Raw genomic sequence first — 16,016 nt, forward strand, 5'->3', positions numbered from 1 at the left:
TAATTAACTGTCTAAACCTTCACCAGAAGAGGTCATATTTCAAAACCGCTGTCTCAAAGAGAGATGTAGCATAATATTTAAAGTTTGTCTGACACTGATTTAACACAGATAACTAAAATGCTATGAATAAATATTGTTTCAAAGAGAAACCTAGCATTTATATACAGTTTAAAAGAGTGTTTTATTGAGTGTTTTTTTTTTCATGTCCAGAAACATGGTTTACTCAAAAAATGAGACATCGGCTTTGAACCAGACCTGTGATGTTGACAACACATCAGTCAACACTTTTTTTGTGCTGGTCTACAGTCTGGTGTTTCTGGTAAGTTTCAAATTTTCAGATTTTGTTTTGTTAGAAATTGGTTCAAGGTTCTCTGTGCATCTACCAAAGTCCTGTCCTCTCTGTCCTCTCTGTGTCTCATCAGGTGGGTTTACTCCTCAATGGTTTCATCATGAAGTTTTACTGTTGCCAAGCTCAGCAGCAGGCATCAAGCAGCTTGATGGTCTACCTGAAGAACCTGACAGCTGCTGACTTCCTTCTCTGCCTCTCTCTGCCACTGCGCATAATCCACTATATCAGCAGCTCTCCCATGGTTCAGCTGCTCCACTGCACAGTTGGGGCTCCTGCTTTTTTCCTTAACATGTACACCAGCATCATATTTATGGCATACATCGCTGCCAACAGGTAAGAAACCTTTACTGATTTCAGACTGTTGTTCATGACAGCGTAAAAACGAGATTAAATGGTTAAGTACACACCCTGTGCTCCTAACAAAAGCATAAATGTACCTTTTTCTGGCTCAATATTGACCTTTGCAGATTTGGCACATTTGTGACTGATTAGTGAAGTTGTATTCTGCCTCCTTCCTCTTCTGTCTTCAGGTATCAGAAAATCGTACATCCTTCAGGAACTCACATCCCGCAAACAGTACGAACTGCGAGAATCATCTCTGTCATCACCTGGGTTATTCTCCTGGCTCCAACAATCGCTTTTATCAGCTTTTTTATCAGCTCCAAGCAACCTTTGATCTCTAATCCTAGCCATTGTGTAGATTTCTTTAGTTCATCAGTCAGCCTGCTGTACACCATCCTCCACACCTTCTCTGTCATCATTGTCCTATTAGTCTTCATATCCCTGGTCTTCTTCTACTACAGCATCTCCCGCAGGGTGTTGCAGGCACAGCAGAGTCAGCTGGCCTCTGGCTCTGAGAAGCTCTTGAAGTCTCGCAGGAACATGTTTCTGCTTGTCAGCATCTTCTGTGTTTGCTTTGTCCCCTATCACCTGGTTCGACTTCCCTTTACTTTTCTGTGGACCAGCTGCTCTGTGGGTCCAGCGTTGTACTACCTGGAGGAGGTGACCGCCATGGTGTCAGTTTTCAACGTCTGTCTGGACCCTCTTGTTTACTTTTTCCTCAGTAAGACTTTTCGAGCTCAGGTGAGAAAGGCGTCCAGGAGGACCAACATCCAACAAGCAAATGAGGAGAGCGAGAGCAGCAGGGAGCAGCTGGACATCACTACATCAACACCAGTGATGTAAGGTAGTGATCTGTAAGGCAACGTACAGCATTTGAGAGTCCGATTAGTGAAACCAGTGTCATGGATCCCCGTCCTCATGAACAGGTTCTTCTGTGCTCAGATATCAACATGAGGCTGAACTCAGCACAAACACACAGTATCAGTGTTTATGTTGCTAGCATTTAGCTTTAGCATGAACAAAGTGAACCAGTGTGTGGTCAGATTCATACAAACAAAGCACATCGTTAAATATCTATCTCTGGAAACAGTTTTAACATTTACACATATCCAGATGAGCTTTTTATCTTTCAGCAGTAATCTGTACATGAAAATCCAAGCTTGGAAAATGAAACAACTGCTTATGCTTACAAAGAAAATATCTAAGATTTCCAGTTTGTTTTGCTTCTTTACTGTTTTTCCACAGATGCTTTCACAGGTTTGTTCTGCACTGGAGCTAAAATCCAATTTAATGTTTTAATGTTTTGTTTGGTTGTTTCAAACAATAATATGTCATTCCACATTGATCAAGCTGCACCCTTTTGTGACTCCCGCACTGATGCTTTTTTCTGGAGTATTTACATATCCATTCCACATAAAAAGTGTTTTATTCTTTAGATAATTTAAATATATTTTAATCATGCGTCTTGCACTAGTGAGCCAAGGGGGGTAGAATTATACCTTTATGATTAGCTGCACTAATAATCTGTATGAGAACAAAGAGCTCCACATGAGTCTGAAGAATCTGATCTTGTCTGATAATTTTCTGCACTGGTTTTCCTTCTGATTAAATTTGATTAAAGTTTTTATTTTTGCCTTTTAACTGTAACCTGATTTTATGATCTCATTATCTCTGAGAGCAGATGTGCTCTTAGTGATTCTTTGTCTTTTCTGGACATGTACACATTGTCTGTGATAAGAATTTGCAGATTTTGAGTTTTGCTTGGATTGTTTTTATTATTTAAATAAAAAGAACTTCTCACTTTAAAAGTTTTATATGAAGTTATTTCTTTAAACTGTAATTCTGAACCTCGAGTCTGTGAAACCTTAAACATCTTTTGAGTACAGCGCTCCTGTCATAAAAATGCCTTTGTGTCGGTGAGCAAACACCGCGAGATCTGCGGGGAATTAACGGGAATTGGGGGGCGGCTCTTAATTCTCCGGCACGCGCTTTTTGGTGAGTTCGCGAGAACGCGCAGGAGATATCAGCTGTCCGGTGTGCTTTCCTGCCACAGACCGAGTACGCCGCTGCTGGATTCACACTGTAGGACCGGAATGATGCAGGAGAGCCAAGAGCCAGAGCAGCAGACTGCTGGAGCCTCCGCCACCTCCTCAGGAGCCCAGGTCAGTGAGCAGGACGCGCGGGTTTATATCTGACCTTGTGGTCAGAATACACGTGGGTGGAAGAATACACGTGTTTCTGCCGTGTACAGTTGACTCTGAACAGCTAACTTGCAACAGGCATCGCAGACACACCCCCTGGCTGCCGTGGGAGTTATTAGATATGTTCTGTGCTTTCTTTTCGGTAGCCTGTGTCGAGGTGATGCAGCCTTAAACACGAGGGAAAGTAATGACAGTGATAATGATGTTAATGATCCAGATAAGCCCCGCGGGGTCATCGTGCAGGGCTCCGCAGGTGTGCAGCCCATGATAACAGAGAGTATGGGCTCAAATTGTAGTCATAAATATTTATTTATTGATTTTATTTTTTCTTTTAAATTAAACACAACATGCTCATACAGATTCAATTGGGGACAATTACTACATTTGGCATTTGTGAACTTATAAGCATGAAAAAAAGAAAAAGGAGAGAGAAGAAGAAAAATTATAACAATGTTAACTAAATAAAAAGTAAAATAAAATAAGAAAATTCAGGTGGAGTGTGAGGCATGAATTATGATTAGTTAGTTTTTAGGAATTCTAGAAATGGCTGCCAAATCGTACAAAAACTCGCCAGTTTCCCCTTTTCTATCAAATCTTATCTGACACCATCTTATTAAGCCACCTTTTAAACACGGGGCCGAAGAAGACCGCCACTGTAAAAGAATACGTTTCTTTGCAGCCAGCATACCCATTGTAATTATCTGTTGTGAAAAGGAAAAAGATTCGATTGATGCAAATGATCCAAGTATAGCCAATGTACCATCAAGTGGTACTTTTTTTCCTAAATTGGTTTGAAAACCACGTAAAAATCTGACTCCAAAAAGCTTTCAAGACAGGGCAATGCCAAAATAGATGTGCAAAGGAACCTTCACCGATATTGCATCTATCACATAAGGGGGATACAGAATTATAGATCTGGTTAAGTTTAGAAAAATGTAATCTGTGAATGACAAAATATTTCTGACCACAAGACTCTGGGAACACAGCGTTGTTTTTGTGTGTAGTCATTTCCATCATTGAAGGAGGCGCTCTAAGAATCATCAGGTGACACCAATGACTGGACGACACTGACTGGTTAATCTGTTGATGTGATATTTTCAGATTGCCACCTAATGGAAAACACTGAAAACCATGGCAAGCCGTGCCGACCCGAACCGAGTGGGTACTAATGGAAAAGGGCTAATACTCACCGGGGGAGTGTCTAGTAATGATTAAATGCAGAGATGTGTAAACACAGTGAGTGAAGAAGAAAGCAGATGCCTCCACCTTTGGCCTTTGTGTGGTGCTCTGAAGCACTGGAAACCACTCGGCTGCAGCCCAGCTTTCTGTAAAAATTCTTTTTGTAAACATCAGCCACGGCTTTATTCTGTACACTTTAAGCTCTTTATGAACCGTGAAAGGGAATCCACGGAGGCCCCGGCTCACGGGGAGCTTAGATTATTTTCCATTTCCGGACTCGCTCTCTGCCAGTAGCTGTGAGGACAAGGTAACAGTGTTTGTGTACAGAACCAAAGCAGGCTTGATTTCAACAGCTTTCCTACTTTGTGATAGAACATGTGACAAGTGGATATATGAGAGAAAAAAAAGTTAATGTATTGATGTTCATTAGTAAAATAATAATTGACAACAGGACCAGGACGCTCATCTCGTTTCAGCTCAGTGTTCACTATTGTTTACAGCCAGGAAATCGAAAATCAGTAAAAGCTTTATATCATGCACAAATTCTTATGAATCATATTCAAATGTCACAGCAATATACTAGACCTTAAAGGACACAAGTACCAAGGTTAGCTAAGCATTTGACCTTGGCCTTCACTGTTAGTGAGCATGGTCAAAGTCAACCTTGAAATATAATTTCAATCAACCATATTGAGTAATACATCATATGAAAGGGCAAGGAGAGAGCTGTTCTACACACCTTTTAGTTTTTCATTACAACACCCTATGATGTCACAGTGACCCATAAAGTTAGACACTGCAGCTTTTTGAAGCCAAAGATTTCAAAGAATTCTGCCCCAGTCATATGTGTAAATATAAAAATATATACCATTTTAGCATGTAATGCTTCAAGGTCAAAAGTCAGCGTCACACTGATTAGGATAAAGGACCACCTGCCAACTTCATATATTTAATATTATAATATTCATAATAGGCACTGTGTTGCCCTTAAGACATTTCTCTGAATAAATAAGTTCATAAGTTTAAAATAATTATGAAAGGATTTTTCATTAAAAAATTAATGTGTTGTTAAAATGAATAATTCATGCTTTACATATGTTTTAGATAAAAGGAAAATATCGCTAAAATGTATTTCCTGTTCTGGCGGCGCACTTCCGGTTTTGGTCAAGCACTCTGTTTTTGCTGAGAAACAGGCTCCACATTAGTGATGGTAAATTTGATTCTTTTTACTGAATCAAGTTTTAATGAGTCACTCACCAAAGTGAATCGGGTTTTTTCAGTCATTTGAGTCACTGAGTCAGTTGACCAGAGTGCAAAAAATGTACATTTTCACTCAAACTTAATTTTTTTTTTCTCTTTTCATGTATATGAAAAGAGAAACAAAGATGCTAAGATGAGTGATTCCAAAAGAAAACAATTTTATAGAGCAAAAAAGAGCAAAAATAAATTCTAAAGGGAACATTTATTTTATTTATTTTTATTTTATTTTATTAGTATTTTCCTTAAATGTGTCAAATATATATTTTCTAATCTAAATGTCCACTGAGCTGTGAGCCAGTGGGCGGTAGTGTGCCTTAACATTGGTTGCCAACTAAGAAGAAGAAGCTGTGAGCCAGGAGGGAGGGGGTGAGTGAGTGATTCATTTATGCTATGATTCAGCACAGGAGGGAGGGGGTGAGTACCTCAAATGTGCTGTTAGCATGTTAGCAGAGCGATGCTACTGTGAACCGAGGAGCTATTGTCTTGATGTGAGCTTCTACTCAGGGTTTTTTCTTCCAGTTCAGAGCAGAAATGTTTTTGTTAAGATACTGGCTGTTGTGTTTTTCTCCACAATTTTAATTATAACTAGATATATTTCTACTAATGGAATTAGTTTGCTAACAGCAACAGGGATGAGTCAGTGAGTCAGTTGGGCTTGTGAATCATGATTCACGAGTCAGTAAAGTGATTTTCGAGTATTGAACGATTCGTTCATGATTCGCGCATCACTACTCCACATACTAAAGGCAATATGGAGATGTAATCAGATGCCATCTACTCTGAATTATCAGGCTGGAATGCCGTAAGTTACCTTATATGACAGTTTATACAGATAGCTTTGGATATTAATGTATATTTTGCTAACATGAATATTTTAGTGAGAGTAATGCTCTTTATTGATGTAAACATGATTCTACCTGTTGAGATGGAGTTTATTTTCTGTCATTTCAGTTTTCACCACATGTTCATGGAGACAATTAAACAAGCTGCAACTAAACTCCAGGGTCTTCATTTGTGGTTTAACTCGGTGTCACCAACATCCTTGTTAAAAACACTACAGGCACTTTTTTTTTGTTTGGGGTATTTAAAACATTATTTTTCGATACAGAAGTAGGACTTCACACTGACACACAAAGATTAAGATACTACACAAAGAATTTCCATGTTAACACTGCTGACCTCAGCATTTTTAATAAAAACACCATAAAACATCACAGTTTTAGTATAGATCTCTCTGAGTGCTTTTGTTTTATTTTTTTGTTCCTTCATTGACTCTAACATCACTGCTCTCTCTTTCTGTCTGCTGTTTATTCAGAAACAGAAGAAGAAGACCGGATGTGGTGTGCACCAGTGCCAGGACTGCAACAAGACCTTTAAGTCAAAACACAATTTAAAGCTTCACCAGAGAATTCACACCGGAGAGAGACCGCACAGCTGTGATGAGTGTGGAGCAGCTTTCAACACTTTAACCACTCTACAAATCCACCAGCGCATCCACACAGGAGAGAAACCCTACAGCTGTGAAGAGTGCGGCTCAGCCTTCGCACTTTCAGATACCCTGAAAAGGCATCTCCGTGTTCACACTGGAGAGAAACACTATGTTTGTGACGAATGTGGCAAACAGTTTACAGAGTCTGGCTCCCTCAGGGGCCATCAACGGTTGCACACTGGAGAGAAACCATATAGCTGTGACCTGTGTGACAAAACCTTTGCATACCTGGGGGCCCTAAAGAGCCATCGCCGTAGCCACACTGGAGAGAAGCCATACTGGTGCGACAAGTGCAACAAAACCTTCACTCAGCGGTCCAGTCTAAACCACCACAGGCGTCTGCACACTGGAGAGAGACCGTTCTGGTGCGAAACGTGCGGGGAAACGTTTGTTTGGCAAAACAGCCTGAAGGAGCATCAACTCTCTCACACCGGGTACCCATGCAGTCGCTGCGGGGACGTGTTCCCTGATCGAAGCCTTCTGTACAATCACAACCTTGGTCACAGGTGGAGAGACAAACAGGTCAAGAGAGCAATGCAAATGAAAGCTGAGGCTGGGAATCAACAGCCTGTGTAGAAGTTTAAGCTTTTGCCCCTGTAGCAGGGGTAATAAGAACTGGCTTGTGGGCACGACCTTCACTCACAGTCTGATGACAAAACTGACCTCAGTCCAGCCCAAGCAGGCTAATGGATAAAGGGTATGGAGTTGTTTATTTATTTGACAAATGTCAGCTTGATAAAGAAATGACTGAAACACTCTTGTGGGGCCTGTTCAGTGGACTGATGTTGATCTTAACTGATTTCATTTTTACTCCTTTTCTTAGTTTAAGCTTATTGTCCTAATCGTTTTTGCTGCTTTAACCGTTTTTGATTTTATTTTGTTGTTTAGGGATTTACTTTTAGGTCTTTTATTGCTGATTATTTTCTTGTTTTCTTGATGTTTCCTGTTCTGATTTGTTTAATTCAGGTCTATACAGTGAGTCTTTAAAGGTGAGCTTTCACGCTTTGTATTTGCACCTGGATTTAGATATGCTCTCTAAATAAAGGTTTTCTTTTTGAACCCTTCCTGTTTCTTTTATGCAGTGTTCCGCAGTCATACTGGCTCATGCAGGTGGCAGAAACAAAACTATCAGGTACTCCTGAGAGAACAGGGCGGAGTCTGGAGAGGTGAAGGTGACCTCTATCAGAGTTGTTACTCAAGCTTTCACTGAAGCTTCAACGTCTTTTATATTGAGTCTGACACAGTAAACATCTTAATATTTTACACACAGACTCAGGTTTCTTTTTCACTTTCAAATGTATCATAACTGATGGAGAAATAGTGACTTTTTTTTTTTTACTTCAGTTTCCTCTTGACTTTTATCTTTTAAGGCTGCAAAGAGAACAACACTTTGGTCAGTGTGCTGATGTTTATGTTGCTGAGTCAGTATTCATGTAGCTGCTGACTAAATGCAGAAATATCAGCATGGAGCAATAATCAGTAATGTTATGAGCATCATTCCAATATCTGATCAGCACCACGGACAGCAGCCACAGTCACAGGTCAGAGGAATGGACACATTTATGTAAGATGATGCTCTGAGCGTTTTAATAAACACTGAAAGAAACAGACTGAGGTTGAGCAGAGCAGGTTTCCACATTCTAACAAGACTTTGACTGGAGACATTACTGCTTCTGTTGGAGAGGAACATTTAAGAGAAGAGTAACTGAGACACGTGACTCTACAGGTAGATTCCCTCCTTGTCAGCATCTCACTGTGTGTGTGAGTTTGCACAGCTTGAGCTACAATGAACCAAATAACAGCTGATGAGGTGGTAACCACTGGGAACGCGTCCTCAGGGCTCGTGTTGCTCTTGTTTTCTGGGGTAAATGCTTGTTCAGCATAACTGAAGAAGGTGCACTAAAAGATGAGGGTGATGTTCAATGGTGGTGGTGACACATACAGGTTAATATTTCACTGCTTTCTGTTTTAACTCTTCCTTCTGTTAAAGTCTTAGCTGTTTTCTTGAGCTGCACAGCTCCAACCAACATGAAATCAAGATCATCAAAATGTAATGACCTCGACAGGAAATCTGCAGTGAGCCAGACGTGTTTTAATGAAGTTTAATTAAAGAATCGTTATTGCCTCAGGATGTTACAATCAGTCACTGACAGTGCTGATTTAAGAGAAAATATCAATCCAGACTTATTTATTTTTAGCTCCAGAAATATGCAGGTGTTCCAAGCATTTCTATCTCTGTAATTGATAAGGGATTAATGTTAAAATGAATGTTCATGTGAAAAAATCCCCCACAAATCTAATTGAAGTAGAATCACATAAACTGATTGTAACATGAAGTGAATTATATCCATGTGTGATTCAATGTTTATATATGATGTGAATTCTTTATGCTGAGAAAAACAAAGTGTAATGAAGTGATTTTAGCATTTAAAAGTTTAGACTTTGTGTTAAATCATGTAAGTCAGAGAGAGAGAGAGAGTTGAGCTTTGGGTGGACTTTGGATGATTAAATGTCCACAACCTGAATGAATGTGGGGGTGGGGTCAGTATAAAAGTTAGGAGAAGATGGGGTCTTCCCTTTTATCTTCTGCAAGATGACCAATTCAGAAGACTGGATCTAAGAGGTTCACAGTTAAAAGTTCCAGCAGAGACACTAACAGCAGTCCAACCTGTGAATTGATTTTGGAATTTTTGGCTTATCATCTCCTAAGTTTTACAGCGTTTGATGGCTAATTCAGAAGGATTTTGATCTACAGCATACTTCCACTGGATGCCCAGCTGCTTTCTTGTTGGGTGATTATCATCAACACAGAACAATAAGAATAAGAGCATCTTCAGATCTGACACTGCTCATCCCTCCTCCAGCCTCTCCTCACTAAAGATAACAAGATCAGCATTAACTCAGAGTAGTAAAATTAGATACGTATAGTTTAAGAGATTTTTATTATTGTTTTGTGATTTTTATTATTTGATTTTGATGTTGCTTTGGAAAATTAAAATTTCCTGCAATTAAATTCTAAATTGTGGACTTTGGCCTTTTAACCTTTTTTTTTCAAATTGTAAAGAAAAAAGTCTGAGTGTTATCCTTTAAATTTGATTACATTTTTTTTTTCCTTGGAGCTTGCTGTCCAGGCTACTAAAATCATCCCAGAAATAACAGAATCAATAGGAGCGCACTTCCGTCATCAGGTGAGACTGATATGATTCGACCTGCAGGCCTATTCAGTTTTCTACATGTCAGAGTTAGCAGGTTACCTGGACCATACTGAGATAGTAGTGGGTGAGTCCCCTCACCCACATCGGCCCCAGCTGAACCCTACATGATCTACTGGGTAAGACTCACAAGATCAGAGATTGGACTTTTTAATCAGAGAGCCAAAATCAACTTCCTGCATCTGGGTTTCTTTGGGGCTAAAGATTGGCAGCTTAATCTAAATTACATCCAATCAAAGAGTTGTTTGATATGTTGACCAAGTATAGCACTGAAGACAAACTGGAAACAAGTCAAAGTGCAGGCTGGCTGTGTGGTCACTGTGTTTCCTAATCTACAGTTATGTCATTACATTGAGAGCGTACAATGATAGAAGCAGCTTATCCTGCTAACCTAACAAAACTTCAGAAACGCTTTTAAATCCTGCTGATTCCTCATCCTAAGATATTTTGTACTTTTACTGATTCCATGCTTGACTTAAAAGATGACATTTAGCACTGAAATTTTCCCTCCACACAGCTGCATCAGAACCACAGCTGTCTTCTGCCTGTATCCAAGATGCAGATCTAATGATACTATCACAAAGTTGTAATTGACAAAGGGTTAGCGTGTTCTGGTGCCAAATGCTCAAATGTGAAGCTGAGACACTCATTGGACAAGTGGTGGAAAGAAGATGCCTTTTATTTGTTAGTCTTACAAACAGAACAAAAACAGAAGGAAAACACATAACAGAGGCTGTCAGCTCTGTAAGTTCACAGCAAAGGACTGTGACACAAGTTAGAAAGAGAAAGAGACAAAAAGTAATAAACTGGTTTAAATAAGTCCATGTTTACATTTACACACTGGAAAGCAGCTGAACAATTCCAAGGTTTATTTTAAATATTAGACTCTAGAATCGAAGCTTTGCTGAAGCTCAGAGTTGATGACTGGTGCCTGTGTTTTTTCTGCATGTCAGCTTGTCCTTTAAAAACCGTTTTATGTCTCGCAGGTTTTTGTATGTTTCTATGTTGCATAAATTTGCACCACACCAGCTACTTCCTTTGGCATTTTTCCACTGAACTGATGAGTGAAGCTGCGATTTCTCAACACAGGTCTGGTTAAAACGTACACATACTGTTACAAATTCAGAGCTGCTGAAACCTAGTGAAACTTGTTTCACATGCAGTCTGAATTAGCTGCAGTTACTGTCTCATGTTAGCTGTAGTGATGAAGAGGTGAAGGACATTAGTAAAAAATCAATCAGTGGTAATAAAGTGAGTCAGCGCTAAAATAAAAAGTGTATCAGCAACTAATCAGAGAATGACGTCTGTCTTGAAAATATGTTGTGACAGATTAACAGCGAAGAGAAAGAGGAAATATAGTAGTGGGCAGGCAGTGTGATCACACTGTGTATTTCCTGATCTACATCGTACCGTCACACTCAGAACAGCTGAAGCAACTTTTCCTCCTCTCAGAAAGCTGCAGAACCAGAGGTGAGTCCTGATATTTCTCAGTCTCTCATCTTTAATACTTCTGATAGAAAATAACCAGTCCTGACTAAAGGAAAAAAAGTCAGCAGGCTTCTGCTAGTGTTCAGGAAGGTAATCTGAATATATGAATACAAATCTTCTTTTGACTAAGGCTCAGGATTTCCTGGTGCCAAGTGCACTGGCAAACTACCTCACACTTAAATATGCTGAAAATGTTTGAGAACACTAATTTTGCTGGTTTCATCTCTCAAGAGAAGAAAACACCTGTATAGTCTACATCTACTGTTTCAAGCTAAAAATGATAAGGAAACCAAAAACAAACCAGAGATCAGTCAGGAGAGAAATATAGAGAGAAACGGTCTGTGACCACCCACTAAACTGTTACACTGCAAATCAGCTCTACTTGAAATAAGCCAAATATTCTTACATCTGACAAAATTGTCTTGTTTTGAGATAAAAATCTGCTAATTGGATAAGCAAAAGTTGCTTGGCTAACAACAATACAATTTTGGCTATGAGTCCAGATTGTGCCTACAGTTCACCACTTCAGCTTGTGCTTAATGGATTGTTATAAGATTCATGAGATGGTTGACTCATCTTCACTCATGAATGCTTCCTTCTAAAACTACAGACTGTACATAACATGTACATATTAAAAATTGGTCCAACATTGATTTAACACAACAAACCAAGAGACCGTGGAGGTGAATCATTTCAAAGAGGATTTTTACACAGTTTAACTGAGAAAAGTGGATATATTTTTCAGCACAAGAACCATGGTTGTCCAAAAAAATTTGACTTCATCTTTGAACCAGACCTATGATGTTGATGAGACATCCATTAACCCATACTTTATGGCAGTCTACAGTCTGGTGTTCCTCGTAAGTTTAAAATTATAAAATTGTGCTCTGTTAGAAATTGGTTTATGTGCCGGTGTATGCACCAATCCTTTTCTTTTCCTTCCACTCTGTCTATTTTCAGGTGGGTTTACTCCTCAATGGCTTTACATTGAAGGTCTATCTTTGTCGAGATTGGCCTGAGGTATCCAACAGCTTGATGGTCTACCTGAAGAACCTGACAGCTGCTGACTTCCTGCTCTGCCTCTGTCTGCCACTCCGCATTACCTACTATGCCAGCAGCTCTCCCATCATTCGTAGGCTGTACTGCAGCGTTGGAGCTTCTGCCTTATTCATTAACATGTATGCCAGTATACTATTCATGGGGTACATCGCTGCCAACAGGTAAGGAACCTTTACTTATTTAAGGCTGTAGTTAACGATAATGTGAAAACTAGATTGATTGGTTAACCACTACAATGTGCTCCTGACAAAAGCATGAATGTATGTTTTTGACTTAACTGACTTCTTCAGATTAGGCACCTTTGTGACTGATTAGTGAAGTTGTATTCTGCCTTCTCTTTCTCGTCTCTCTCCAGGTATCTAAGGATCATCCATCCTTCAGGAACTCACATGCTGCAGACAGTGCAAACTGCACGAATCATCTCTGTCATCACCTGGGTTTTTCTCCTGGCTCCAACAGTCGTCTATGTTATCATTTTTTTCAGCTCCCAGAAACCTCTGACCTTTAATCCTAGCCGCTGCGTTCACCTGTTTACTCCATCAGTCAGCCTGTTGTTCAGAATTCTCCACACCTTCTCTGCAATCATCTTCCTCTTGGTCTTCATATCGCTGGTCTTCTTCTACTACAGCATCTTCCGCAGGGTGTTGGAGGCGCAGCAGAAGCAGCTGACCTCCTCTGGCTCTGAGAAGCTGGTGAAGTATCGCAGGAACGTGTTGGTGCTGGTCAGCATCTTCTGTGTTTGCTTTGTCCCGTTTCACCTGGTTCATCTTCCCTTTACGTTTCTGTGGAGCGATGACTCAGTAGGTCCAGTATTGTTCTACCTGAAGGAGGTGACCACCATGGTGTCAGTTTTCAACATCTGCCTGGACCCTGTTGTTTACTTTTTCCTCAGCAATACTTTTGGGGAGAAGGTGAGAGCCAAACATCCGACTACAAACGAGGAGAATAAGAGCAGCAAGGACAAGCTGGACATCATTACATTAGGACAAGTGACTCGAACCAGTTAGTTGTGAGAACATTTACATTTTATGCACAGATTTCAATTCGTTTTGAGTGAGATGAAAACAGTGTCATGGACCGATATCCTCAGAAACCACAAGTCAGATATCAAAACAGAGCTAAAGACAACACAGAAACATTCCCACATAGATGGTATTGAAGATGCCATGAGTGTTTATGTTTCTACTTTTCAGGAATAAGCCAAATGATGATTTAGCATGAATGAAATTAACCAGTCTATGGTCAAATTCATTCGTCATGGTTCTGGCTCTTTGACTCATATGAGTTACTGATTTAGTTTTATACAACTTAGTATTGACTTTTTATGTCACTGAGTATATTTGCGATTTCTGGTTTATGTTCTTAGGTTACCTTTGTGCCTTTGTCTTCATCTATGTGTCCTTCTCTCCCTCGCTATATGTGTGTGTCTTCCTTGCTCTCCAGCTCCTAGTTAGTCCTATTTTTCTGTCTCCCTCTTTTGTTCCCATGCTTCCCCTTTTTTGTTTCCTTCCTTGTCCCCCTTCTATGTCTTTTTAGGGCTGGTTACCGTCACTGATTTCTAGAATCGATTCAATTCCGATTCACAAGGTCCCGAATCGATTCTATCCACAATTCAATTCGATTCGATTCAGGGAATTTTTTCCTGAGAGAGAAATATTATAATTCTGATCACGTATCAGTACATTTCCTTATTATTATATCTATAAAAACAAACCTTTGACACTTGCGACACTTGTGTCAAAGTAACTGAGGATAAAACACAGAAAAAGATGAAGGCGATTTTCCTGGCCTGGGATTTTATAGCAGATGACCTTAAAAATATTCTGCAGTAGATCAAAAACAAAAGAAAACCATTAATGAACATATGAACATTAACTGATGCTGCTGAAGTGGAGCAGAGCAAAGTTACAGAGGTTTGATTAGAGACACAACCAAGCATTTTGCAATTTTGCATAATTTTAAAAAGCTTTAATTTGTTCAGTAGCCTATTCAACAGCAGAAATGAGGCTTTGTTTTCAAAAGTAAGTGAACGGAAAAAAAACAGTGGCCGACAGCGCTGTAAACAGCGGTAGACTTGTGCGTAATAAGCTAGCGAATAATGCAGAAAACAGAGTTTTTTGACGGGAAACTGTTCTTGAACTGCACTGAGTGAGAGAGAGAGACAGCGAGCTCTGCATGAAGTGTGATTTTAAGAGCAAAATTAAGAGGGAATTCATGACGATGTTCATGTGAAGCGTAGTTTGGATCTTCCTTTGCTGCTGGTTCAGTCAATATTGTTTCGAGAGAGATAAAACCTGCAGCTCCGAATCTAGTACAAAAATGGCATAAACACAAAGCGCGGACCTGCCGACGAAAGAAAGACGAAATCTCACTGATTCTGAGGCTACGTCCACACGTACATGGGTATTTTTGAAAACGGAGATTTTCAGTTTTCGTTTTTACAAAAAATCTCGTCCACACATAAAAGCCAAAAACGAAGGAAAACGCTGCTAGGAACATGCCAAAGCAGCAGATGGCGCTATATTCCTATCCGTGTAGAAATGTTGGCCAATCAGAAGTCTATAAGCTTGGGTGGGAAAGAGTAAACAAAGATGGCGCATAGAAGCAGAACTGAGTCCTGGAGGGACAGCAACTGTGTGTATATGTATGCATTTAAACACTGCAGAAAGTACAATTAACAGTAATGGTATTTTGTGTAAGTCCGCCATTGTAGAAATTCATTTCACCAAAACAATAACGTGGCGCACAGTGTGACGTAAAAAAAAATGTGCACACCTTTGACGCCGCGTTTTCTTCGTTTTTCTTGTCCACATGTAAATGCAAAAACGGAGTTTTCGAAAATATCCACCCTGGCAGGCATTTTTAAAAATCTCTGTTTTCAGTGACCGAAAACACTGTTTACATGTGGATGAAAGGTGCAAATACATAGAAAAATCTGCGTTTTCAAAAATACCCGGGTGTGGACGTAGCCTGCTTGTCAAGTCATCTTTTTGTCTCGCCTTGTTACAGATTTTTCCATATTCCTAGTGCTTTCTTTCTTACCGAGTTTATTTAGCATCATCTTCGTTTTATTTATCCTTGTTTGTGTCATTACGCAGCTAATAAAAGGCTCACCTTTTGTTAAGATTAAATTTTGCCTTCCTATGTCTGCATTTGCATCTGTTCACTCTGCTACATCATAGAAACACAGATTGTGAAATCATACAAAAAATTCACTGTGTTAAATGTGTAAAATCTGAATTTAAGTGTTTCTGACAGTTTTAACATTTAGACAGGTCAAGAGGAACTTGGAATATTATTCATGAAAAGAATTAAAGAAAAGACAGTCAACCCAACAATATACACTCAAGTATACACGGGGACAAAATATCATCTTCCTGGATCAAAGGTGCAAACTGTAAAAATAAAATGAAAAAATTCTATTATACACATACAAC

General features: G+C 39.6%; 3 protein-coding genes across 3 annotated transcripts; all 3 read left to right on the forward strand.

The window, feature by feature from the left end:
• The first annotated feature begins 214 nt into the window (after positions 1–214).
• Positions 215–1,534, forward strand: LOC116327736 (P2Y purinoceptor 14-like). Its single transcript, XM_031749388.2, has 3 exons — positions 215–319; positions 423–682; positions 880–1,534. Exons 1-3 carry the CDS (start codon positions 215–217, stop codon positions 1,532–1,534), a joined length of 1,020 nt encoding a protein of 339 aa, XP_031605248.2.
• Positions 1,535–2,643: 1,109 nt separating this feature from the next.
• On the forward strand, positions 2,644–7,876 carry LOC120437736 (zinc finger protein 525-like). The gene is made up of 2 exons (XM_039608282.1): positions 2,644–2,853; positions 6,647–7,876. The coding sequence occupies exons 1-2, from the start codon at positions 2,785–2,787 to the stop codon at positions 7,394–7,396; spliced, it is 819 nt and encodes a 272-aa protein (XP_039464216.1). The 5' UTR covers positions 2,644–2,784; the 3' UTR covers positions 7,397–7,876.
• Positions 7,877–11,455: 3,579 nt separating this feature from the next.
• On the forward strand, positions 11,456–14,379 carry LOC116327735 (P2Y purinoceptor 14-like). The gene is made up of 4 exons (XM_031749386.2): positions 11,456–11,502; positions 12,266–12,380; positions 12,481–12,740; positions 12,935–14,379. Exons 2-4 carry the CDS (start codon positions 12,276–12,278, stop codon positions 13,584–13,586), a joined length of 1,017 nt encoding a protein of 338 aa, XP_031605246.2. The 5' UTR covers positions 11,456–11,502; positions 12,266–12,275; the 3' UTR covers positions 13,587–14,379.
• The last annotated feature ends 1,637 nt before the right edge of the window (positions 14,380–16,016 follow it).

The sequence above is a fragment of the Oreochromis aureus genome, linkage group 3, assembly GCF_013358895.1.
Source record: "Oreochromis aureus strain Israel breed Guangdong linkage group 3, ZZ_aureus, whole genome shotgun sequence".
NCBI lineage: Eukaryota > Metazoa > Chordata > Actinopteri > Cichliformes > Cichlidae > Oreochromis > Oreochromis aureus.

What these genes read in the sequence shown, in the direction of transcription:
- LOC116327736 (XM_031749388.2), top strand. Translation starts at nt 215, where the DNA reads ATGGTTTACTCAAAAAATGAGACATCGGCTTTGAACCAGACCTGTGAT. An exon ending in TCTACAGTCTGGTGTTTCTG is followed by an intron (nt 320 to 422) that starts GTAAGTTTCAAA and finishes GTGTCTCATCAG; the next exon opens with GTGGGTTTACTCCTCAATGG. An exon ending in GCATACATCGCTGCCAACAG is followed by an intron (nt 683 to 879) that starts GTAAGAAACCTT and finishes TTCTGTCTTCAG; the next exon opens with GTATCAGAAAATCGTACATC.
- LOC120437736 (XM_039608282.1), top strand. Translation starts at nt 2,785, where the DNA reads ATGATGCAGGAGAGCCAAGAGCCAGAGCAGCAGACTGCTGGAGCCTCC. An exon ending in CCACCTCCTCAGGAGCCCAG is followed by an intron (nt 2,854 to 6,646) that starts GTCAGTGAGCAG and finishes CTGTTTATTCAG; the next exon opens with AAACAGAAGAAGAAGACCGG.
- LOC116327735 (XM_031749386.2), top strand. Translation starts at nt 12,276, where the DNA reads ATGGTTGTCCAAAAAAATTTGACTTCATCTTTGAACCAGACCTATGAT. An exon ending in TCTACAGTCTGGTGTTCCTC is followed by an intron (nt 12,381 to 12,480) that starts GTAAGTTTAAAA and finishes GTCTATTTTCAG; the next exon opens with GTGGGTTTACTCCTCAATGG. An exon ending in GGGTACATCGCTGCCAACAG is followed by an intron (nt 12,741 to 12,934) that starts GTAAGGAACCTT and finishes GTCTCTCTCCAG; the next exon opens with GTATCTAAGGATCATCCATC.